The sequence below is a fragment of the Neolamprologus brichardi genome, chromosome 14, assembly GCF_056152115.1.
Source record: "Neolamprologus brichardi isolate AB-2024 chromosome 14, ASM5615211v1, whole genome shotgun sequence".
NCBI lineage: Eukaryota > Metazoa > Chordata > Actinopteri > Cichliformes > Cichlidae > Neolamprologus > Neolamprologus brichardi.
The window spans coordinates 24,320,579-24,344,127 of NC_142117.1; the positions used below are offsets into that span (position 1 = coordinate 24,320,579).

General features: G+C 44.5%; 2 protein-coding genes across 2 annotated transcripts in view; one reads left to right on the top strand and one right to left on the bottom strand.

The window, feature by feature from the left end:
- The window catches only part of sipa1l3 (signal-induced proliferation-associated 1 like 3), an 83,066-nt gene extending 65,836 nt beyond the window's left edge, over positions 1-17,230 (top strand). Inside the window, exons 9-24 of the mRNA XM_087851009.1 lie at positions 638-795; positions 892-1,477; positions 2,356-2,454; positions 2,546-2,721; positions 5,685-5,933; positions 7,998-8,174; positions 8,813-8,937; positions 9,900-10,009; positions 10,095-10,534; positions 11,466-11,693; positions 12,291-12,453; positions 12,533-12,716; positions 12,815-12,964; positions 13,624-13,750; positions 14,124-14,205; positions 14,456-17,230. Coding sequence (XP_087707135.1) covers positions 638-795; positions 892-1,477; positions 2,356-2,454; positions 2,546-2,721; positions 5,685-5,933; positions 7,998-8,174; positions 8,813-8,937; positions 9,900-10,009; positions 10,095-10,534; positions 11,466-11,693; positions 12,291-12,453; positions 12,533-12,716; positions 12,815-12,964; positions 13,624-13,750; positions 14,124-14,205; positions 14,456-14,641 — 3,240 coding nt within the window. The 3' untranslated portion in view covers positions 14,642-17,230. The remainder of the gene's footprint in view (positions 1-637; positions 796-891; positions 1,478-2,355; positions 2,455-2,545; positions 2,722-5,684; positions 5,934-7,997; positions 8,175-8,812; positions 8,938-9,899; positions 10,010-10,094; positions 10,535-11,465; positions 11,694-12,290; positions 12,454-12,532; positions 12,717-12,814; positions 12,965-13,623; positions 13,751-14,123; positions 14,206-14,455) is intronic.
- A 247-nt stretch (positions 17,231-17,477) lies between these two features.
- LOC102787082 (ribonucleoside-diphosphate reductase large subunit) lies at positions 17,478-23,058 on the bottom strand. Its single transcript, XM_006795347.3, has 4 exons — positions 22,857-23,058; positions 18,812-20,793; positions 17,855-18,043; positions 17,478-17,766 (listed from the first exon to the last, which is right to left on the bottom strand). The coding sequence occupies exons 1-4, from the start codon at positions 22,873-22,875 to the stop codon at positions 17,575-17,577; spliced, it is 2,382 nt and encodes a 793-aa protein (XP_006795410.2). The 5' UTR covers positions 22,876-23,058; the 3' UTR covers positions 17,478-17,574.
- Positions 23,059-23,549: the final 491 nt, after the last annotated feature.

Below are 23,549 nucleotides of genomic sequence, written 5' to 3' on the forward strand. Positions count from 1 at the left end.
ACATAAGCTGCTGTGATGACTCCTGAATTCAGGATAAAGGAGAACACTAACTTCACCTGCACAACTGTTCTTGGGTTAAATGAACAATGAAGAAATTTGCTGTAATTAACATGTGAATCATGCATATGAAGGGTCACATTCAAAACGCTGAAATAGAAAATGATGATATGCTAATACATAAGAGGCCCCAAATATCCCAGATTTTCATGCTGTACAAGTACAATTCAAATGTTCACACAGCAGCCTGGGTACGAGTGAAGGATGCTCCTGTGGTACTGCACAGGAGCCAAACAGTGGGCTGCATTACATAATTGGTATTTTCACACTTCTCTTTGCAGATGAAGAGCAGATTGGCAAGCACCGCACCACAGACACAGCCTGCACTGTGTGCTGCGTCTCCTACATAAACGCAGATAGACAGACAAGCTAACGCACACACACACAGACACAAATAGCCCACACAGAACCCGCAAAACAAATTACGTAAAGAGCTGTTGCTTGGTGTCTAACAGCGAGCGTCTTAATCTCTCTTTTCCCCTGTCGGACTTTCTGTCGTTCACTGAGTCAGTCGTGTGAACGCCAATTACGCTCGCTCGTTTTATTAATTTATCGTTTTTATCTCTTCTCTCCTGCTCAGCTCCTGAGAAAGAGGCACATAGGGAACGATATTGTCACCATCATCTTTCAAGAGCCTGGAGCACTGCCCTTCACCCCGCAAAATATTCGTTCACACTTCCAGCACGTTTTTGTTATTGTTCGTGTTCACAACCCCTGCTCTGAAAACACCTATTACAGGTAAATGTTTACATCAGCACAAACTCATGTTTCTATACACGTGGTGCACATTATTAATTAGGATCTCACTTCCAATACTCTGTTCCCGCCTCTCAGTGTTGCCGTGACGCGAATGAAGGATGTGCCCCCCTTTGGACCACCCATCCCCAGCGGCGTCACCTTCCGGGACCCAGAGACGTTTCGTAACTTCCTTCTCGCCAAAGTCATCAATGCAGAAAACGCAGCACATAAGTCTGAGAAGTTCCACACCATGGCGACGCGAACACGGCAGGAGTACCTGCGCGACCTGGCCGAGAACTATGTCAGCAGCACGCCGCTGGATTCGGCCGGCAAATTAAACAACCTCATCTCCCTCGCATCTAAGAAACGGGAGCGCACGAAGGCGAGAGAGGGAGCGGAGCTGGGTGCTGCCGGGGCGGTCGCCTGGAGAGTCCAGGCCCAGGACTTTAGCGGAGGCGGGGGAGCAGAACTCCCCTGTGCCTTGGGTGTGTCGGCTGAATACATCGTCCTCATAGACTGCTCCACCAAAGAGGTGGTGTTCAACTGTTTCTGTGCAGACGTGATCGGCTGGACGCCGGAGCGGCTGGCACTGAAGATCTTCTACGGCAGAGGAGATCACATTGCAGTTCGAGTGCCAGAGGGAGGTGCACAGGACATCAGGGAGATGGTGCAGAGGTTAAAGGTGAGACCTTGGAGCAAAGACTTGATCTTTGGGATTTGGGGTCATGCAGGCTGTGCTGTAAGCAGATCTTGTAGAAAGACTACAGTGAAAACACAGTTGTGTCATGTCTTGTTTACTTCCTTGTTCTCCAGCCTGTAGTTTTCTTTACATCCTTTGGTGTGTGTGGGTTTTTTTTATTGCTTTGTTGCTTTCTCACCAACTCTTAGAGCAAAATAACATGAAACTTTCCTCATCTGTTTGCATTTGTGCCCCTGTATGTCTAGTGCAAACAAGACATACTGCTTGCACAAAATTATTCTTTAGAGCTTCCTGTAGTCAGAAATGTTTCATGTGGTTATTGAAGTTTATCAGACCAAATCAGTGCAACACCTTCATTCTACACTCCTTTAAGCTCAGGGGATTTCCACAGTGGGTGTTGGTTTTCATTCCACTGAAAAACTAAATTCAAAGGCAAGTCATTGTGTCAACATTCACAATGTATTCTGTGTTTTGTTTTGTTTTTTAGCTTTATGTTTTTGTGGTTGTCTTCTTTTTTCAATGAGGCTGTGCCACTGTCTGCACTGGCTCATCTGAGGCCTTTCAAATTGTGGTAATCTCTGAAAAAAGTGATGAATTAAACGCTGGGAAGAGGAGATTTCCTGGACTCGATCAAGCTTTGAGTTAATCCAGCAGAAAATTAAATATTTAAAAATGAGTTAATCTTACTAAAAGCACCAAATACATGCAGATTTGAGACTGAAACGTTGACCCAGTGCTGGGTAAGAAGTCATCATCACCTGGTTGTTACTTTGCTATGATGATCTTTAGTTTGTTAGTCCATATATAACAAGCTAATACTATAAATCTGATATGATTTTTTTTTCCTTCTGTTTGTGTAGTTGTTGACGGTGGGATGTGAAACTGTGGATATGACACTAAGAAGAAATGGACTGGGACAGCTGGGCTTCCACGTTCGCTTGGATGGCACCGTAGCTGAGGTACCGTCAGATGACCAGATCTAATTTTGAGGCACTCTGAAGATTCTTGGCCGCGCATAAATGCTCTGCTTTTGTTTTGTTTTTCATCCAGGTGGAGGAGTACGGCTTCGCCTGGCAGGCAGGCCTGAGGCAGGGTAGCCGGTTAGTGGAGATCTGCAAGGTGGCCGCAGTGACGCTGACGCACGAGCAGATGATTGACCTGCTGAGGACATCGGTCACAGTCAAAGTTGTCATCATTCCTCCATACGAAGAAGGCGGGCCTCGCAGGTGCGTGGCAGTCTGCGTGTGGTTTCCTTTGAAGCCAAGCTTCATTTGTAAACAGCTGTCATGAATGCAGATGTTTGGACAGTGGGTTACAGCACAGGAGCGTGCTCAGTGTAAGTGGGCAGAAGTGGAAGGACAAGAGCGAGCTAGAAGAGAGCGCAGGACACTCATTACTCCAACACACAAAAGCCTGGCAGAGATAGTGGCCAGACTCCAATGTTCTGATGATTCTGTGTGGGAGTGTGTGAAAAGAGGAAGCGAGCAAACAGAGAAAGAAAGATGCGTGGCTGAAAAGGAAGCGGGCGAAATGAGGCACACAGACAAAAAGAAAGAAGCATTTGTTTAACGTGAATTAGCTACAATCTGCCTTCCTTTCTTCTTCATATCTGCTCATCTCTGCTATTGTGTCACTTCCTCTCCTCCACATCATTTATATCTTTTCCCTGCCGTCACCCTTTTCCATCCTTTCATCCACACACGAGGCCTTGATTGAGACAGAATAACGAGACCTTATGAGACGCTGATGTGGTGTTACTGAGGTGAAAAAATAACCGTGTGTGTGTGCGCACACACTTGTGACCGAGAACAAGAGCTCCTAAATACAGTAATTGTGTCAGGCTGTGTGATCGCACAGTGGTTAGATTTCTTTAATGCTGGAGGCAGTTTAATTACACCAACTTAAATCCCTTTGACACACACACATGCACAAACACACACATGGTACTGTGGCATTGGAGCAACTGATAATTAGAGTCTTGTATTTCATTCTTCCTCTCTCTCCCCATCCGACTCATTTGCTGTTGTGTGCCAGGCAAGCAGATTGCATGAGATTAAAGCCTGGAATCTGCAGGAGAAAAAAGGTCCACAGAAAATATAAATAAATAAATAAAGGAGTGGAAGTGATTAATTAAAAATGCACGCCCTGTGCGAATGAAAAGGACAGGAAAAGAGGGAGGGAGAGAGTGAAAGAGAGAGAGAGGGAGGCAGGGTTGAGTGTTATGAGCAGGAGAGGCTGAGAAGCGCTGGGTGAGGAGGACGTGTCTCAACACCGCCGAGAGTTAGAGCAGTGGGTGGAAGAGAAAAAGAAAGAAAAGAGAGAGAGAGACCAAAGTTGGAAGGGCTTTTTCTTTGCCGTCCTTTCTCGGCTCCGAACGTGCAAGATGGACAGATACGACGGGGAGAAGGTGTGACTTCTGGCACTGTGTATTTGACTGTGTGCGTGCACGAGTGCGTGCGTGCGTGCACGAGCTCCAGCTGTGTCACATCAGCCAGCGTGATGGGAGGAACACTGAATGCCGACAGATTTAGGCTCTGCTCTCTCTAAGGTTTGTGCTCTCTTCCTGCGTTTGTGTTAGCCCGCACTGCTGTTATGTAACCGTATTGATACTGATTGGATTTGACTCATTCCGTTGTTGATGAAAATATCCCGACCACATGTGCATCGACTTGTGTGTCTTTTGGTTTAATGCACATGTCATTTGAAATCAGCTGGTGGTGTTTTTGAGGACGTCTGTGTTGTGTTTGTGTTTTACCATGGACATGGCTGCAGCGTGTTTTCACTGTGGATTAGTCAGCTGGTTATTTTCAAGGTTAAATGAATAATCACGCTGTATAAAAGAAACATGTATCCCCTGCACAGTTTCCCAAAGCACATGATGACATCTTGAAATGTTTTGTCCAAGCAGCACTTTGAGGAGCCTCACAGATATTCTGCTAACATGTGTGCTAAAAACAAACATTTGATTCATCGTTGAAGCCAATTTTAAGCAAAAACATATTTAAAGACTCTGCTCTGCAGTTTGGGGAAACTATAATGGACTTCTTTGTTCTGACTTTATTTTTGTTCTGCTGCTTACAGGAACTTTTGGTGCCCCCAAAGACTTTATAACCACCCCCAAAACAAAAATGCACTCCCCCCTCTGATGCTGTGGTGAATTTATCATTGGGGTCTAATTTATCCAACATAACAGACACTTTTATTCATCCATTAAACGTAAATAACTGAAAATTAATAGACTTGCGTCAGACAAGGTAACAGCATTATTGCCTTAATACACCACATGCGCATTGTTTAATAATGAAAGTTTATGCTACACACACTCTGTCCTCATGGTCTTTATCCCACTGCCTCACTTTAAATCCTCACCCTCACAGCATTTCCCTGCTCATTTCCTCCTCTCTTCATTAGTCTCATGTTAAATGCCATCCAGTATGCATATTTGATGCCTCCTTCCCTCCCTCAGTGAGGCTTTGTGAATGGAGTAATGATGATGATGTGTAAAAGACATGTGCTGGGCTACTTACATGCCGTTTTTATTTATTTAGTCAGAGGGAGCTGAGAGAGTGGATGTCTGTGTGATCTTTGGTTTAAAAACAGATTCATAATTATTTGATGCGTGATTGTACAACCAAGAGTTACTGCAACCTTGCGTGCCTTTACTAAACATATCTGCTGTGTCTACCAAGACTCTGATTCAGGAGCTGTTTGATGAGATTGGATATTTCTCTCTCATACACAGACACACACACACTTGACCTCAGTCTCGCAGTAGGAGAGATGGAGTCCTGATGTGCCAATAATCGGTTTACTTTACTCTCTTTCTCCCTCCATTGGCGTCAGGGGAGCTCATTAGTGAGCTCTGTTACATGTCTGCAGTGTGTTTGAGCATCCACAAAGTAAGTTATGAGAGGACAATAATGTGGAGCATTTGGGGGAGATTTATTGAGCAGTTTCCACGCACTGAACTCGGTACAGAAACCGCTGTTCTGGTTCAGCTACAGTTCAGGGCTGCTGCATTTACTGACCTGTGCTGAGGATCAAAAACTACACATGAAGGCTGTGTAAAGGAGATAACCTTGGAGATTTGGAGGGAAACAGCAGTATTTTAAGTGTCATGCTTTTAATTCTCTTGTAGTGGATGTGCTGTCTCTGTACCGTTATAAACCGTCCTCCTCTGTCTCTGTAGGGGCTGCACCGAGGAGTACGAGATGAAGACCATGGAGCAGAAACCAGAACCTGAGCCTCTAGCAGCAGGATACCGACCCTCTCCCCGCCAGACCTGGCGATGGGAGAACTCACCTGTTCCTCAAGTGCTCCACCCCACTAGCATGCAGCGCTGGGCCCCCATCGGCCCCCCACCTCCTCCACTAGTACGCTCACACAAGCCCCTGATGCCAGTTCCCTACAGAGAGCCTCAGCACCTCAGCTCCAAGAGGTGAGCCTCACAGTTATTCTCCACAAGTAGTCATTCCTGACTGAGACACTGTAGCTTACTGCAATGTGTTTACTGGTGACAAGACAAATGTGATGGACACTAAAATATAATACAACCCAAGGTTTTACATGTATGACATGGAGGAAAGCATCATGTTCATTGTAAGTAGCTGTAGTAGGCCAAACACACGCGTGAGCTCATGATCATCACTGTGCTGTTCTACCAGTATCAACCCAGCATTTCCAAGCAGAAAAAATATCAAAAACAAACAAACTTTCTCATTCTAAAGTAAAACATGAATAAAAGTCCAATCAGCAGAAAAATGCAGTCCCCAGCTCTTAACTCCAGGTGAAGTCAACGCTGTCATTGCAGTGTGCACATACAAACCAAACACGTGAATATGCAAAAGACTCGTGAAGGACTTCTACACATGTGCTGCTGCCCCACCTGCACCAAGTCTTTATTCATCATTCCATTAAAATTCAGATTTTAATGAAAAAAAGCAAGTATAAAAAGTGTTTAAAGCCTGCAGTGTGTAGAAATGTAGAAAAGGGACAACAGCAGCTGCTTTGACTTTTTTGTCCTCATTTTACTCTTCACCTGAAAAGCTCAGTGAGTGGCCAAAGTCTTTGTTCTAGGCTAGATGTTCTAAAGCATAGGTGTCAAACTCTGGCCCAGCCTAATTACATTTGGCCCGCGAAGCCATACCAAATTACTATTAGAGCTGGCCTACTGGTATTATACAGCTAATATATATATTGTTTAGTATTAAGCTTTGCTTGTTCCATATTCAGTTTTTCAACAAAACTTATTTGAGTCCATAAGAAAAGATTCATTCTTATATCTGGAGGAAGATTTTTTTTTTCAATAAATATTAATGTTAGCCCGAGACTTTGTTCCAGTTTTGAATTTTGGCCCACTGTGTATTTGAGTTTGACACCCCTGTTCTAAAGCCTCATACAGACCTTGGAGGAGGTGCAGGAGTCAAATTTCCTTCAAGTAAAAAATGCGAAAAGGTTGTTATGGATGTCTTTGTCCAGTGATGACAAAATCTTGTCACCTACTTCAGCTTTAACTGCGTATTGTATGAAGTTAGTGAATCCAGTCACCATTCTTCAGCATACTATGTGGATATTTGTTCATTAAGACTTAATGATGGGTGTAAAAGTGTAATATGTATTGCAGTGAGCCATCTTCACAAAGCTTTCCTGTAGTAGATAGTATCCTCGTCCAAACTCCTCAATCCCCGTCACATTTTCAGTTTTACATCACGGAGCTGTCATCATCTTACACAGTTAATTATAGAGATGAGGAGAAAACTGCTGCAGCTGTACAGGTGGCTGTAGATGAAATGTTTTATTGCATTTTAACTAAACAGTTGTTCTGCAGCTCCTTGTCTTAGTTTGTTTATGTAGTCTGATGAAAGATTTGATGTTAAATCACTGAATGAATGTTTGAGGAAAAATGATGTCAGCTGGATGACATCATGGATAAACCGAACATGAACTGTGACTGCTCCAAAAATACCTGCTTAGTTCTGTCATCAGGATGTTTTCTTCATACAAAAAGCATAAATATGATGGAACTCCTGTGCACGGCTCCTGAAAATCCTTCTATATAACATTTCACATCAGGGTTTTCCGAGGCAGATATGTGTGAATAACAAAAGCCCTCAGGCTAACTCGTGTGATTACTGCACCGTCTAAGCCTGCCAGACGGTCATAAACTTGTATTGATAGTAAATGACACCCTGGCATTTTGTTTCACCTAAAAAGTGAAAACAATAAAGTCTTTGTGTGGTTTTATTCCACTTAAAAAAGTTTTTTTTCCCCCAAAACTGTCAATAGTAGTTTTTTAAACTTGAGTTGGTTCCAGGTGTTTGTCTAAAACAACACATTTTAAGCTGTTTTCATTGTGTTTTTAGTCTGTTTTGCTCTTTTGAGTGACACACAGACACACTAGTCCTCAGTTATTTTAAATCTCTCTTATTTATGTTATGTATCAATAACCTCTCTGTAGTACGCTTGTTTCTCTCGATTACCCACCGTCCTTTGTGTATTTCAGGCCGGTCAGTTACCCAGAGAACCACTACAGCCTGTCTCCTGCAGGAGGCGACAGGCCCTACAGAAACCCCTCAGCCAGCTTCTCCTCTCCTCCCTCCGGCCTGGTCAGTCTCACCACGATGGGACCACCTGGAATCTCACCGGGCCCCTTTGTGCGCTACAAACCTTCACCCGACAGGTGTGTGGGTGTGGGTGTGTGGTGTTTTACTCTGCAAGCTCTCCACTGTCACTCGTTTGATCTTGATCAAACATGTCTGGTTTTACTCGTAAATGCTTTGTGTGCTGAAGGTGGAATATACTGGTTCAAATCGCAGGCTGAATAGCGCGGCACGACCAGGTCTGCAGTTAGACGTGTATGAACACACAGTCTCCCAGAGGAAGGATCTGTTGTGTGGGTGGCTCTTCCTCACACTGTGGAGGTTGATAACATCTCACCCAACCAGAAAAACTTGTTTTATTCAACCGCCACAGGGATGCAAAGCAGAAGCTGAAAATGTTCTCTGTTAGTCAGAAACGTTATACTTTTACAGCTGGGGAGTTTTATTCCAGAGTGTGTCCTTTCGGTCATGGTGTCTGAATAGCTGTACATCTTATTTTATTTAAAAAGGATTTTGACCTTCCACCAATAATAACATCAGGACTGATTAAAAGAGCAGAGCAACACAAAATGCAATTTTGGTCAGAAACAGCAGGAGGATTCACAGACTTCTGTTTAGTAAGGTAGAACAGACTCATCACGTTAAACATATGCAGCTCCAGGGACCAGGAAAATCCCTGCGAATGTGTTCACTAATGTTTCTCCCGTGGTTCATATAGATTTGGAACAGGACAGCGCCCCCTGCTGCCGTATGATCCTCACCTCGGTGTGGACCTCCTCTCCAGTGGAGAATCTTCGTCAGGCTTTACCAGTCAGGAGAGTACCATGGAGCGCAGCAAAACAGGTACAGCACCACCTTCAGAAGTAAATGTTGAACTCACTTGTATGTGTCTACTCTTATTTAACATATAATGTAAAATCTCATAAGGAGCAAAAAATGATTTTTTTATTGGTTTGGTTTTTAAAAAGTTAAACATCACCCTACATATTTTCATTGCTGTCGTCACAGCCGTCGTGACCGAGTACAGCTGAACACTGAAACTGAAAATAAAATGACGTCTAAACAGAGATTTGTAAAAGTCTCTCATTATTGTTTAAATGTCCTAAAAAATAGGTCTCTATCTGCTGATAAATAAGCCTTTCTGAAGCCCTAAGTAGTATGTTATTCTATCAGATTTCCCAAACATCCAATCATATGTGGTTGATATGCTGATAGTGCTTTTAACTCCTGCTGTCAATAGTAGTCGTACAAGATATCTATTAGCTGACCCCTTAGATGCTGAGCAATGCGATCTTGGACTCTTTTGCAAGATTTTGGTGAAATATCTTCTTGAGGGAATCAGAGACATTATTATGTGTCTGAATTTGGACAAATCCAGAGTATGTGCAAATGAGTCCTAGCTTGTGTACATTATAACTTTCAGTTATAATTTATTTATTCAGTTCCATGAATTTGAACTTGTTGCTGAATGTGCTTCACTGCATATTTCCGGTGGTATTTCTGTGCGTAATTCAGCATCCCATTTCCTTTTTGTATGTGATGTCGTTTTTTACAGTTTTTACAGAATTTCTCACTTCCATTTATTCTATAGATATGTACTCTTCTTATGTGTTGTTTTCATGCTGCTTTAAAGAGTGCAGTTGTTGCTCAGCAGACTAGAGGCTGCTGAGTGTGGTTTTGGTGTGTGGGGGGAGGTCAGTGTTTAAATGTGCTATAAGTATTTAATCCTCTTTGACAGCCGTGGACGTTCAGTGTGATTTGTTATAATCCTGAGAGTGTCTGTCTATGTGTGTGTTTGGATGCAGAGCCTCTCTGGCATGTCCCAGCGTCTCGAGGACCAGGTGGTGGAGGGGGGCAGAGGAGAATGCCCAGACAGGATGTCCCGGGGAAAGACTCTCCAAACAGACACTCGAAGGTCAGACTCAACATCAACACTGCATCTTTCTTCTTTCCACCTTTCGCCTTTTCGCTGAGCTCCTCTGACTCTGTGTCCTCCGCAGGGTGAGACTCAGTACTCCAGCCACTCCAGCAGCAACACCCTGTCCAGTAACGCCTCGAGCAGCCACAGCGACGAGCGCTGGTTCGACGGAGGCGCACCTGGAGAGCGAGGAGGCGTGGGTTGCCTCGGTGAGCCGGCCGATCCTGACCCCGACCTCCTTAACAAGGGCGGGTCCAACGATAGCGGCATCGACGCCTCGACCCACTACGGAAACGGTCGCCACAGTAACATGTCCAACAGCCAGTCCCACAAGGCCATGCACAGCTCTGCGACCTACAGTGGCATCCCGGAGCTGTCGGTGGGAAGGAGCGGGGGGGAGGCTAAGAGACGAGAGTCTTCGCCCATTATACCAGCTGCGGCCAATCAGAACAAAGGGTACAGGACGAGGACGTTCCCTCCTCCTGGCTCCAGCGCTGATAAAATGGATGCTTTCAAGCCAAGGTAAGTGACAAACTCCTGATGAGATGCATCGCCTGCTGATCCTATTATGAAACTCGTAGCAACGTTGTCCTGTAAGAATGCCAGGCCCCATGGACAGTGAATAGAGTGAATGTTACAATTTTAGGCTCAGATTCATGTGCTTATTAATCACTTTAGAGTGTTTTTATCAGTCTTTAGTTTATGTAGCATCATCACATGACTGAAAATGTTCAATACTAAACTAAATGTAGAGAAAAAGTAGGATTATGGCCGTCTAATCCTTGTCAAACATAAAGATCATCATGTGATCTCTTGCTCTCGTGGTTTTATAACTGTCAGGGCAGCGATATAAATCCACGCAGGGATTCAGCACACAAACCTCCACCCGCTTCGGTCACTCTGTGCTGGATTAAAGCAATCTGTGCTGAAACTCTGAGTCCCAGCAGCTCTTATTCTGTACTCTGTGCATGCGATGTGTCACATGATGATCGAGACACGTAACCCCAAGTCCTAAAAAGCCAGAACATGTGGATAAAAAAAAAGAATTCAATGATTTGCAAATCTCATAAACCCATACTGTATTCACATTAGAGCGTAGAAAACATCTGATATTTAAACTGACACATTTTACTATTTCATAAAAAAATATCACCCCTGTCTGAGCACAGGATGTGTTTCAGTTCAATTGATGCAGTCAAAATACAAATGATTTTTAAATGTTTGTCCTCATTCAAACAACAAACATGTTTCCTGTCCTCGGAAAAACTTTTCCACTAAAATATTAAAGAAGCGCGGAAAACAACATGACATCCATGTTCTGTCACTTTATTGGATCTAATAGATGGCGATCATCCTCAGTGTTAATAGAAGATTCAGATGTATTTCTCTTCTGGGGTCTTTCTGTCCTGGTGAAGCAGTTGTATATTGTTTCTTTTATTTTCTGTAACCTCAGGGCCTACACACCGCAGGGTTACAAAACTCCAGTGGAGAAACCACGGCCTGTCCGAGCTTCTACCGCAACACCCACTTCAGCTCAGCTAAGCTCCACCCCTCTGTCCAGCTCCGCCCCCAAGTCATCATATGGCAAGAGCACACCAAGCGGTTGGCATGCAGAAGACTCCAACGCCTCTCCTTCAAACTCGACTACAGCATCGAGCTCCGACAGCAGCAACAGCAAGAAGTAAGAGCGACAGCCTCAGTGGATCTGCTCTGATGCTTGGTTCTTCTTCCGGGATAGAAATTATTTTTAGGCACCTCCATTTATACCAAAATAATCATATAAATGACCTCGTACTCAAAAGGATGGTGGATATAAATGTGTGATTAACAGTGCAAATTATGTTTTAAAATTTCGTATTTTTAAAGCGCTGATCAATGAAATAGAAGGCATTTGACTTTTTGTGTCTTTATCCGTGGAGTCAAACTTGGGCCCGCACAGTGGTCTTGTCCTTTGTAACATCTGCCTTGTTTTCACTTTGTTACTTAAAATCACATCCACAAAACAAAGTTATCGGAACAGCTTTCCAAGTCCGTATATCAATCCACCCGGGGAGCGCGTGATCGCTAAACAAAGTGAAATCCTTCAACATGTGTTTGTTTTTACTCGAAACCATCCAAAGAGTTCTGACTCTCCTGTGAGTGGCAGTAGACCAACAAACACTGGAGGATACTGTAGGTAGAATAAAGTGGAACATAGTTTCTTACCGTGGAAAGAGGCAGGAAGCAGTCTTCAATAAAGGAAGACTGTATGTTTTGTTCTCATATCTTGTGTCTCCAGGCAGGTGGACACAAATTCAAAGAACGTGTTTGGACAACCTCGCCTGCGAGCGTCACTGAGGGACCTGCGCTCGCCACGACGGACGTACAAGAGCAGCATCGAGGACGATCTGAAGAAACTGATCATCATGGACAACCCGGGGGAGACGCCGCAGAGAGACCCTGTGAGCATCGTGCTGGTGGATGATATCCGTTTTCCTCTCATGAGCACACAGTTCTGACCTCTGACCTTTCTCCCTGCAGTCTCCCAGACGCACCCTGCAACGCACCTTTTCCGACGAGTCGCTGTGCAGCGGGCGCAGGGACGCCGGATTCGCCAGCTCTGAGAACCAGACAGCTCCCAGCGACGTGCTGTTCACCTGCACGCTGCCCACACGCAAACACGCCGGCTCCTCCAACCACTCCAACCACATGCAGAGCAAGAAGGGTGAGTGCCTCGATTCTCCTCCCAGTGGCTTGCAGCGACTAAAGCAAACCTGCTGTGATTGTGTTCAGATCATTAATCACGACTCTGCCGCCCCACAGTGCCGCTCTCTGCATCCGAGCTCTCTCTGACCGAAGTGAGAGACAAGCTCCCCCCTCTGAGGAGGCTCGACCCCGGCATGATGCCCCTCCCTGACACAGCCAGCGGACTCGAGTGGTCCAGCCTGGTCAACGCTGCTAAGGCGTACGAAGGTGAGGATGGATATTTCGGTATTAAATGTAACATAACCTGGTTTGTGAGTGATGAGGTAACCACCATCTCTACAAGAGTCTCCCAGAAATATCGACCCCGACCTCACTCGTGTTGAGGATGGAGTCATGTCAGATCTTTGAACATTCGTCTGGCTGTTAGGAACCCTGAGCAGTCTACGTCCTCTCAGTGCTGATGTGTTTGTAGCAGCACAGCTTTCTATGTTAACTGTTATGTTTTCTGCTTTTCTTTACATGCAAAGCTGAAGTAGTGCTTTAAAAAAACAACAACAAAAAAACTTCCTTATCACTCGCTAAGCTACTGCTAACTTCACTCCACTAAACCCCATAAACCCTGTTTTTTCACAGATGTTTAACTTTATTGTAACATCTGGCAGAGCAGCCACACCGATTGTTTTATTGGACCTGGAAAAAATTTTGGACTCTTAATCATTCAGTGGTGCCTCGGTGCTTAGACTCGTATATATATATATTTTTTTGCACCCAGAGGATCGTTTTATGTGGCTGCTGGGATTTGGTTGCTTTTTACCTTTAAAAACCTTTTCCCTAGGAAAGGTTTTTAGAGAACTCCTTTTCTTTTTGGGGACATGCTTTATGTGGAAAAGGCTTTTTAAAAGCATGATCATGTGTTTATTTTGCAGCACAAAGAGCGGGTTCCCTGTTCTCGCTAACGGACCCGCAGCTCGGAGGTCCAGACACGAGACCGGCCGCTAGTCCAGTCCAGTTTCAGACTCCTCAGACGCCACGGACCACGCCCACACTCAGCAGGTAGGTCAGCCCCTCTGTTACAGAGATCCAGAAGAACATGTTATAAAGAAGCAGAGAGTGCTGTAAATATTCAGGTTTTCATAAGTCACTACTGCCACCTGGTGGTAGTTTATCAGCATCTCCTTTTGAGCGTTTTCACCAGAATTAAAAGTTTGTTAACTCTGTGGCACCAGGGAGGCTGTTTGTCCTTCCCGTGAGCAGCACACTTTTATTTAAAAAAAAAAAAAAAAAGGGTTTTACTGAAGATGAAGAGCTTTCGGATCCTCATAATAAAACCAGTCTGTTTACCTGCGGCGTGGACATCACAGCGTTTTGTGTGTGTAATCACTGGATCCACGGTAACGAATGCCAGGTGTGTTTGTGTGTGTTACAGCGATGAGGTGCCCAACGATCTGTCCGGTCGGCTCTACCACCTGGAAGTGATGCTGAAGCAGCTGAACAATGACCTGGAGAAAGTGAGAGCCTTTTGTTTATCTCTCTAAAGCAGGAACCCTCTCAGGTTAAAGTACCAAATAATCGATAATAAGTGACTGTGGAGTCATGTCTTCTTAAAGACTTTATTTACATGTGTTGTTGATGTTGATTTATGTTTAAAAGCTGCATCACCTTCATTATGAGGCTCACATGTATTTGTGGCTCCATGCAGATGTTATTTGGCCTTTGATAACTGAACATTGCCTTTATTTCTCCTCCTCTCTATTACAGGAGAAGCAAGATAAGGTCGTCTTACTCGCTGAGATGGCCAACCTGAGAGAGAACAACCAGCGGCTGCAGGTGGAGAGCCAGACCGCCAGCGAGCAGCTGCGCAAGTTCAGCGTGCTTCTGACCAATCTCAACAAGCCGGGCAGCGACCACGAGGCTCACTCCTTAGCCGATTCACAGAGGGAGTGACCGACAGCCAAGGAAGAGAGTGAGGTTCAGGCCAGAGGGAGGGGCTTTCAGTTCCCATGATTCCTTGCACTCACAGGGGCGGCAGATGTCACACTCAGCTTCCACTGGGCTGCCTTAAACCAGAGAGAAAAAGAAGATCTGGATTTTTTTAAACCCTTCCAGTAGAGAACCTCACTTTCTACACGCTCCCTGCTCTGAGCCTGTTTATTTTTCTAACTGATGTCTGGATATTTGTCACATGGTGTAAATACATCTGCTACTATGCCGGAGAAGCGAGCAGGAGTGGAGATCCTGACTGTTTTAGAGAACACTACATCACCTGGAGAGGCCTAATACTGTTCCTGCAGCCAATCAGCCAAAATAAATAAATAAATAAGACTGCATCTCCCAGAATGCACTAGAAGAGAGGAAGCTCTACAGACGTGGTACTGTAGATAGATGCCTGTGTGGTACAATTCTCATATATCAATATTATCGACAATGTACTGATATTGTATAAGAGACGTACTAAAGGTGTGTGTGTGTGTGTTTGTGTGTGTGTGAGACTGATGGTACAAAAGTGAGAAGCATTGCAGCACAGCATTGTTTGTGCTGGGGATGTATTTTATTCCTCGTGTGTGTGTGGACAGCGGAGTGATGAACAAACCTGTTTACTGTAATCTGAACCCTGTGGGCCTCGTTTTCCTGCCCTCCGTTTACACGGGTGACCCGCGGCGGCCCACGGATGTGAATCAAGCCATCAGTGTGCCGAGAACAAACGGTCGCAGAGCTCGCCAGCGCGGCGGCGTCATATCTCCCACACAGAGCAGCGTCCTCAGCAGTGCCCGATCATCTCAGACCTGAATGAACTGATGGTTGCTTTAACCTTAAGCGGGTCCTTTGTTTGGTTTTAGTTGCAGAATTTTGAGAGTTACACTTACCTGCTTTCTGGTGAAGAGCTTATTCTGAAGTAATGTGGTTGGCGTAGCCCCACATGAGCCCAGTTTTGACCATATTATTGTTTACGTTTTGGGGAATAAAATATGGCGAATAAACTTTCTTTTTTACCTTTTTTTATTGGACGTACCAACTGCTGTAGCTGGATTACTGTAAAATTGGAAAAATGTTTAAAAATCAGCCAACTTCTCGCTCCTGGCAGCTCTCAGAAGAGCTGGTAGTTATGAGGTGATTCGATGGCTCACACACATCATGTTATTTTTGCTTTTGTGAAATCAAATTGCTTCCATCACGTCGCTGTAACCTCTAACCGACGTCCTTTAACAAACCTTGTGTTGTTTATAATTTCGTGTGTCAGGCAGCAGAGCGACCCGGTTGTTGTTTTTGTGTTTTAAGACGTCACAAACTGAACTGGAGTGCATAAAGCATGTGCAACAGCCTCACCAAGAAAGTAAATAAGTGTATTTTCTCAAAGTGTTCTCAAGTCTTCATGTATTTGTGATCCAGTGAAGCTCCGTCTCTGGCTGAGCGCGCTCACAGGAAACATGTACTGTACCTGAAAGTCTGTCACATCAGGACAGATGTGCTTGTTTAAGAGGACTTTTCTTGTTTTATACTGCGACAGTGCTCTCAATGATACTGTGTACTGTATTTTTCATACAGAAACATATTTTGGAATGCTGGCAGTGAATAGACAGCACACCCCAACCCTCTCGCCCCTCCGCCCCTCTAAAACTGTACTGCACTCTCATCTCTCTGATAAAACAGGAGGTTACTCTTTAACTGGATCTGTTTAAAGTTTCCACTCAGGTTCCTCAGGATGCTGTTAACGACACTCGACCGTTGGGGGGAGGGGGGGTTGATGATGACAGACGTAACCCTGCTGTCTGCACCGTTGTCCCTTTAAATGTTTTTGGGCAGCAGGATGTTTCAAATTGCTGGAAGAGCCAAAAAAAAACCTTTTTTTGTCACTGACCCCGGAGGATAACTAACGCCTTCTTCACCCCACCCCCCACCTCTCTCTCTGCAGCACCCGCTTTAAACCCACCGCCTCCTTCTCTGGGTTGTTGTCATCCCAGTTTTTCCTTTGTCATTTTTTGTCTTTAAGCAGCTTCAGTCGGGTTCCTGTTCCTGTCCTCCATCCACACAGCTCTGCAGGTGTAGCTGTGATTTTAGTGTCTTCAAGTCTTAATCTTTAGTTTGCTGATGTAAAAGGGGCAAGGTTGTTTTTTGTTTGTTTGTTTTTTACATATATATAAATCTTGTTATGTATAATTTTAAGCTATTTAAAGCATACACAAGGACCCCTATTGAACAAATCCAATAATGCATTATTACTGGTAATATTGTGCGACTAGTTATTTCCTTTTTGTTGTTGTTAATATTTTTATAATTTATTTTTGACATGTTGGCCACTGTTGCAGACAATAGTGAAGATGAGAGGGTACTGTGTTTTCTCCAATTCCTCCTTCCTTTCCTTTCTCCTCAAGCCTCATTGTTCCTCTTTCCATCGATGTTTCCTGCATTCAGCAGGAATAACTGAAGCAAGGGTTTGGTTTTCTTTGGGTTGTAATAACGTGTACATTTTAAAAGTGTAAATTATGTTTTCATTGTTTTATAAAAAAAAATATATTAAAAATAAGTCAAAACATTTGCTGGTTTCTGGTCTTTGAGTTTTTGACTTGCGGTTCAAAAATAACCTTTTAGTTTCAGATTTTAGAAAACGACTGCAGGGTTGTGAGGAGGAGTTATGAGAAGTTAGTAAATTAATTCTGTGTATGTAAAGAAAATGTTTTTCACTTAAACTTGAAGCAGATTTTTGCTGCATTAACAGTACATTTGAAAAAAAAATAATTTGCTGTCTTTATTCAAAACTAAGTTTTGTTAGAAAAGTCTCAAATGTATTTTACAGGAAGTTTATTTTATAACTCTGAACTGTAGTGGAAGAAGCTTTAAGTCAAGGAAGAAGATCCAGGGCTTCAGCAGGCCGGAAACGTTTACGAGCCACACATCAGGCACTCGTCCTTGTTCTCCAGAGAGCACACCATGGCCGCCGTGTTGCGCTCTTTGATCTCCTGCTCCGAGGACGTGGCCGGCTGTGCCTCCTTCAGCTTCTCCTTGTTCAGGGTGAACTGGATGGGGTTGGCGGCAGGCTTGGTCCTCAGGTAGTACATCCCAGTCTTCAGACCCTGCGGTGGGAGGAAGACGGAGTTATTTTAAACCCCAACATGTCTTCACAGTGAGGTTTCACTCCTCCTCGTGCAGCTCGACACTCACCTGCTTCCAGCCGTAGAAGTGCATGCTGGTCAGCTTGCCGTAGTTCGGCTCTGCTATGTGGATGTTCAGGGACTGGCTCTGGTCGATGTAGGCCCCACGGTCGGCGGCCATCTTGACTACAGTTTTCTGTGAGATCTCCCATACGGTTTTGTAGAGCTGCTTCAGATCATCTGGGATCTCACTGATGTTCTGTCAAAATTTACAAAAAATATAAATAATTAAAACTAAAGTTTCAGGTCCAAACACAAAGGAGTAAAAACAAGAAAAAAAAAAAACACCTGAGCTTAAAACATCTTAAACTTCTCAGCTGATGGTATTTGGGACACATAGACCAGAACTTTGGGCCAATGTGATGCTTAAAACTATTTTCCATTCAATTTTATTTAAGTAGCACCAAATCACAACAACACTCATGTCACGGCAACAAATGAGAGAAAACACCAACAGATGACCTAGCAAGCACTGCGTGACAGTGGGGAGGAAAAACTCCCCTTTAACAGGAAGAACCGAGCTTTAAACAATTTGCTGTGGAAACGAAATAGTTAAAATAATTGGACCATTTCAGAATGTTAGACTGAGATGACGGATTTCCTTCTTCGTGTTTTCACAGATTGCTTTGGATCCTCTAAATATTTGACTGTTTATTGATTTACTTTGTGGCACCTAATCGAAATTCATTTTTTAATTGATGAACTAGAAGACTAATTATTCAAGATCAAAGAGGATGAAAAACAGCCAAGAGATGCAGTATTGCCTAATTTCATTATGCTTTTTTTCAAGAGTCTTGAAGCTTTAAATGTATATATTTAAAAGCAGTTAAGTGGCATTTTATCATTTCCTGTAAAGGAAATGTTTGGGAATCAGTATTTTAGTCTACAGAATGAAGTTCACACCTAAGAAGCTGGAACCTAGAGATGTCTGTCATCTTTAATGGTTTTCCTTCCTGCTGATGATTACCTGGATGGAGCCATTGTTAGCGATCAGCTGGTTCTTCATCTCCTCATTCCACATGCCCCTCTCTGTCAGGTCTTTGAGCAGGTGGGGGTTGACGATCTGAAACTCCCCCGAGAGCACCCGGCGGGTGTAGATGTTGCTTGTGTAGGCCTCGATGGACTCGTTGTTGCCCAGGATCTGGGCGGTGGAGGCCGTGGGCATCGGGGACAGCAGCAGGCTGTTCCTCACGCCATGTTTGGCGATCTTCTCCTTCAGCAGCTTCCAGTCCCACAGGTCCGTTGGCGTCTTCTCCCACATGTCGTACTGGAGAATGCCCTTACTCACCGGCGAGCCTTCGTACGTCTCATAGGTGCCGAGCTCGGCGGCCAGCTCGCAGCTCGCTTCCAAAGCGGCATAATACATTGTCTCAAAGATCTGGATGTTGAGCAGTTGAGCCTCGGGGCTTTCAAAGGGATAACGCATAAGGATGAAGGCATCAGCCAATCCCTGGACCCCGATTCCTATCGGCCTGTGGCGCATGTTCGACCTCCTGGCTTCTTCCACCGGGTAGTAGTTGATGTCGATAACCTTGTTCAAGTTCCTGACAATTACTTTGGTCACGGATGCCAATTTTTTAAAGTCATAAGTCCGCTCAGGGGTGACGTACATGTTGAGAGCGACAGAGGCCAGATTGCAAACCGCCACCTCGTCCTTGCTAGTGTACTCGACGATTTCCGTGCAAAGGTTGCTGCACTTGATGGTGCCCAGATTCTGCTGGTTGCTCTTCCTGTTGCAGGCATCTTTGTAGACCATGTACGGCGTCCCGGTTTCTGTCTGCGACTCGATGATTGCATACCATAGCTGCTGAGCCTTCACCACACGCTTCACCCTCCCCTCCCTCTCATATCTGGTGTAGAGTTCTTCAAACTCCTCCCCCCAGCACTCATCCAGCCCGGGGCAGTCGGCCGGACACATCAGGGACCAGTCTGTGTTGTTCTCCACCCGCTTCATGAAGAGGTCAGGGATCCACAGGGCGTAGAACAAGTCCCTGGCTCGCTGCTCCTCCTTTCCCGTGTTCTTCTTCAGCTCCAGAAAGTCGAACACATCGAAGTGCCAGGGCTCCAGGTACATGGCGAAGGCGCCGGGTCTTTTGTTGCCCCCCTGATCAACATAACGCGCTGTGTTGTTGTAAACCCTCAACATTGGGACGAGCCCGTTGGAACAGCCGTTGGTGCCGGCGATGTAGCTCCCCGTGGATCTAATGCAGCTGACTGCCACGCCAATCCCTCCGGCTGATTTGGAGATGAGGGCGCAATGCTTCAGCGTGTCGTAGATCCCCTCGATGCTGTCATCCTTCATGGCGAGCAGGAAGCAGCTGGACAGCTGCGGCCTGTTGGTTCCAGCATTGAAGAGGGTCGGGGAGGCGTGGGTGAACCACTTCTCTGACAGCAGGTTGTAGGTCTCGATGGCTTTTTTGATATCTGTCCCATGGATTCCCACAGCCACCCTCATGAGCATGTGCTGCGGACGCTCAGCTACTTTGCCATTGATCTTTAGCAGGTAGGAGCGCTCCAGAGTCTTGAAGCCAAAGAAGTTGTAGGAGAAATCTCTGTCATAGATTATGGCCGAGTTAAGGCGGTCTTTGTTTGCAAGAACAATGTCGAGTGTGTCTTTCGAAATCATGGACGAGTGGCGTTTGTTCAGGGGGTTGATGTAGTTGTACAGGTCCTCCATGACTTCGCTGAACACCTTCTTCGTCTCTTTGTGCAGGTTAGAGACGGCGATGCGTGCGGCGAGGATGGCGTAGTCGGGGTACTTGGTTGTGAGAGTGGCAGCGATCTCCGCCGCCAGCGTGTCGAGCTCCACAGTGGTGACGCCACTGTACAAACCCTGGATGACCTTCATCGTGATCTGGGCTGGGTCCACAAACTCCATGTTGAGTCCGTAGCAAAGCTTCTGGATGCGAGATGTGATTTTGTCGAACATGACGCGCTCTTGGCGTCCATCTGAAAAATAGAGAAATGCGTTTTTCTAAAAAAAGGGCGACTGATTTTATGAATGCAACAGATTTTAATCCAGTTTAAAACATTAACCACGGCTCGTATATTTTTAGGTTCAAGTTTGTTTTTAAAGGTGAAAAATGACGTTAACATACTTAGAGCTCAGGTTTCCGTTCTTCTCTTGTGTGATCTCAAAGTACCTGAGGTACCTACATCCCTAATACCTCCCACCCACTCCATGACGTGCTGGCAAGTCACAGGAGCATGTTCAGTGAGAGACTGAGATTACCAAAAAGCACCACTGAACCACACAGGAAATGATTCTTGCCCGTGGCCATCTCCCTGACAGGGCTGTGAGATATGACCAAAAACTCATATCCCAATATAAGACGCTTCTCATCCCAGTAACAATATATAATCACAAAATAGTGTATTTTCTGTAAATTCTGTGAATCTCAGGCAACTCAACCTGTGTCAAGTGTTTTCGGCTGGCTGTCGTGTATCTGGAGTCGAGTGTTTTGACCCTTTACACTTTACGCAAGTCGAGATTCACAGAATTTACAGGAAATGTTAAATTTTTGTGATTTATATCATTATCGGACGGTAGGTGTCTTATATCGGGATATGAGAATTTGGTTATATCGCACGCATAGACAGACAGTAACAGCCGCCACTTTCTTTGTGAGTCTTTATTACATGGCGTGCTGCAGGGAAAACCTGTTCTAACGTTTAAGTCTAAGGTTTATTTTGAGCACCTGATGGCTCTTTTTTGCTTCTCATCTGAAAACTCTCTCAAGTGATTCTTGCATAGGTGGTAGAAGAGAAAAAAATAGCTATAAACAGTGTATTCTGCGTCACTGCGAAACAAATAAGAGCAATAATAGCGTATAATGTAAAACTATAGATGTTTTCATATCATCATCCGATATAGTTCGTCATATCGCACAGCCCTACTCCCTGTACAACTCCTCCATCTAATACACTGTAAACACTGCAATAGTTACACCCTTTTTGCACATGCTCTACAGTACAATAACAAATGACAGCGTTCACAGGTTAGAGTCAAATGTCAATCATATATATGCCACCCCTGTAATGTTCTTGATATGTATAATTGAGCCACTTGTATATATTAGCTGTATTTCTTAAATTTGTAAACTCTGTAACATATTGTTTTATTTAAATAGTCTTGTCCGTTACTGTCTTGAAGCAACTGTAACCCACATCATTTTCTTAGGCATTAATAAAGTATTCTGATTCTGAATATTAGGTGCAGCACCCCCCCTGCAGTTGAAACCTTTATGAGGGGCATCCAATCACAGGACAGTTTATTTAAAAGGCAGCAAACTAAACCTGCTTGTTTCAGATAACAAGGGGCTACACTGAGGCTCAAAACGGCATGAAGATGACAATCATATCTTTAGATGAAGCTCAACCCAAAAGTAAAGTTTCTTCCTACGATGCATTTCATCTCTATTAATCTTTTGTCTTTGTGTTTTGTCATTAATCTTTGTCTACACTCTTCTCTTGTTTAGTTGTTATTTTTTCCTCCCTCTGCTCCTTTTCCTTCTCCCCTCATCCTCCAACCAGTCGATGGCTGCTCCTTGAACCCTCCTAACAGGAAAAGAACCGATTTCTCTTCTTGATGATTGTTCTTTCTCCCAATCATCGCCAAGACCTGCTCATTGGGATTTCCTCTCTCACACTGTAAGGTTTGAACATTACAGTTCAGATCAAACTCTGAACACACTGTCAAAACTACCTTCAAAGAGGAGGTGTTGTAAGGGTTTATAGATCGTCTTTATGACGTTACACTGCGAGGCTATAAAAACTTTTGGCGCCTCTTTTAAGACAAAGACTAAGTCCATATTGTCAAACTACAACCGACCCCCCATCACCACTTAAACACGTTTAACCTCCACGTCAGGGGGACGGTGCAGCACTAACCAGCTCCTCACGAGTCCAGGTTAACGTGCCTGTCGCTAAATGATGTAACCCTACAGCAGGCAGAATCACCGGTAACTCCACACGAAGCTAACCGAGGCCTGCTACAACGTCGCAGCGCTCACCTCTTTTGATCACATGCATGTTGGCGGGCTCAGGCGTCTCTGTCTCAGGGGCGGGGGTGTGAGCAGCTCTCCGGGTACAGGTCGAAGCTGTTAGCGGGATCACAGCGAGCCGCTGGGCACTAACTCGCGGACTGCTCGCTGTAGAACCGCGCGAAAGACTCCCAGAAAACCCGCTCACCTCCTATTTGTACGGAATGCGTCACCACGGAAGTGAAGAGATGGACAGGCATCTCGGCCAATCAACATCGCGGGACTTCAAATCTGGCGGGACAGAGAAGTGTGTCATAACAGTGGGTCAAAACACACAAAAAAGAAACTTTTACAGTCAAAGTAAACTATCCTGTTAACAGGAAAATGTCACATGTATGTGTACATGAGGTGTATTTGTCTGAAAAGGTTAAAAATTCCCGAGTTAGTACAGAAAAAACTGTGTGTTTGGGGTTTATTGTACGTTTTCAGTTTGTATATATGTCTGTTTTGTTTTCAGAGGCAGGATTTTGGATCGTAAGCACACATATTATAGTGGTAATTTACAAAGAACCAATGCATAAATAATAACTGCATGTCAAAGTATTATATTTGTGAATTACACGTTTCTGATGCATCAGTTTAAAAGGTTTGATTTAAACTTAAATCCTTAAAGAGTCAGAAGACTTAACAATCCGGAGAAACAGTAATAAATAAAACATGTTT

Coding starts and splice junctions, on each gene's coding strand:
- LOC102787082 (XM_006795347.3), bottom strand. Junction 18,044..18,811: donor CTAACAATGGCTCCATCCAG/GTAATCATCAGC, acceptor AAATTTTGACAG/AACATCAGTGAGATCCCAGA. Junction 17,767..17,854: donor ACTTCTACGGCTGGAAGCAG/GTGAGTGTCGAG, acceptor CTCCCACCGCAG/GGTCTGAAGACTGGGATGTA.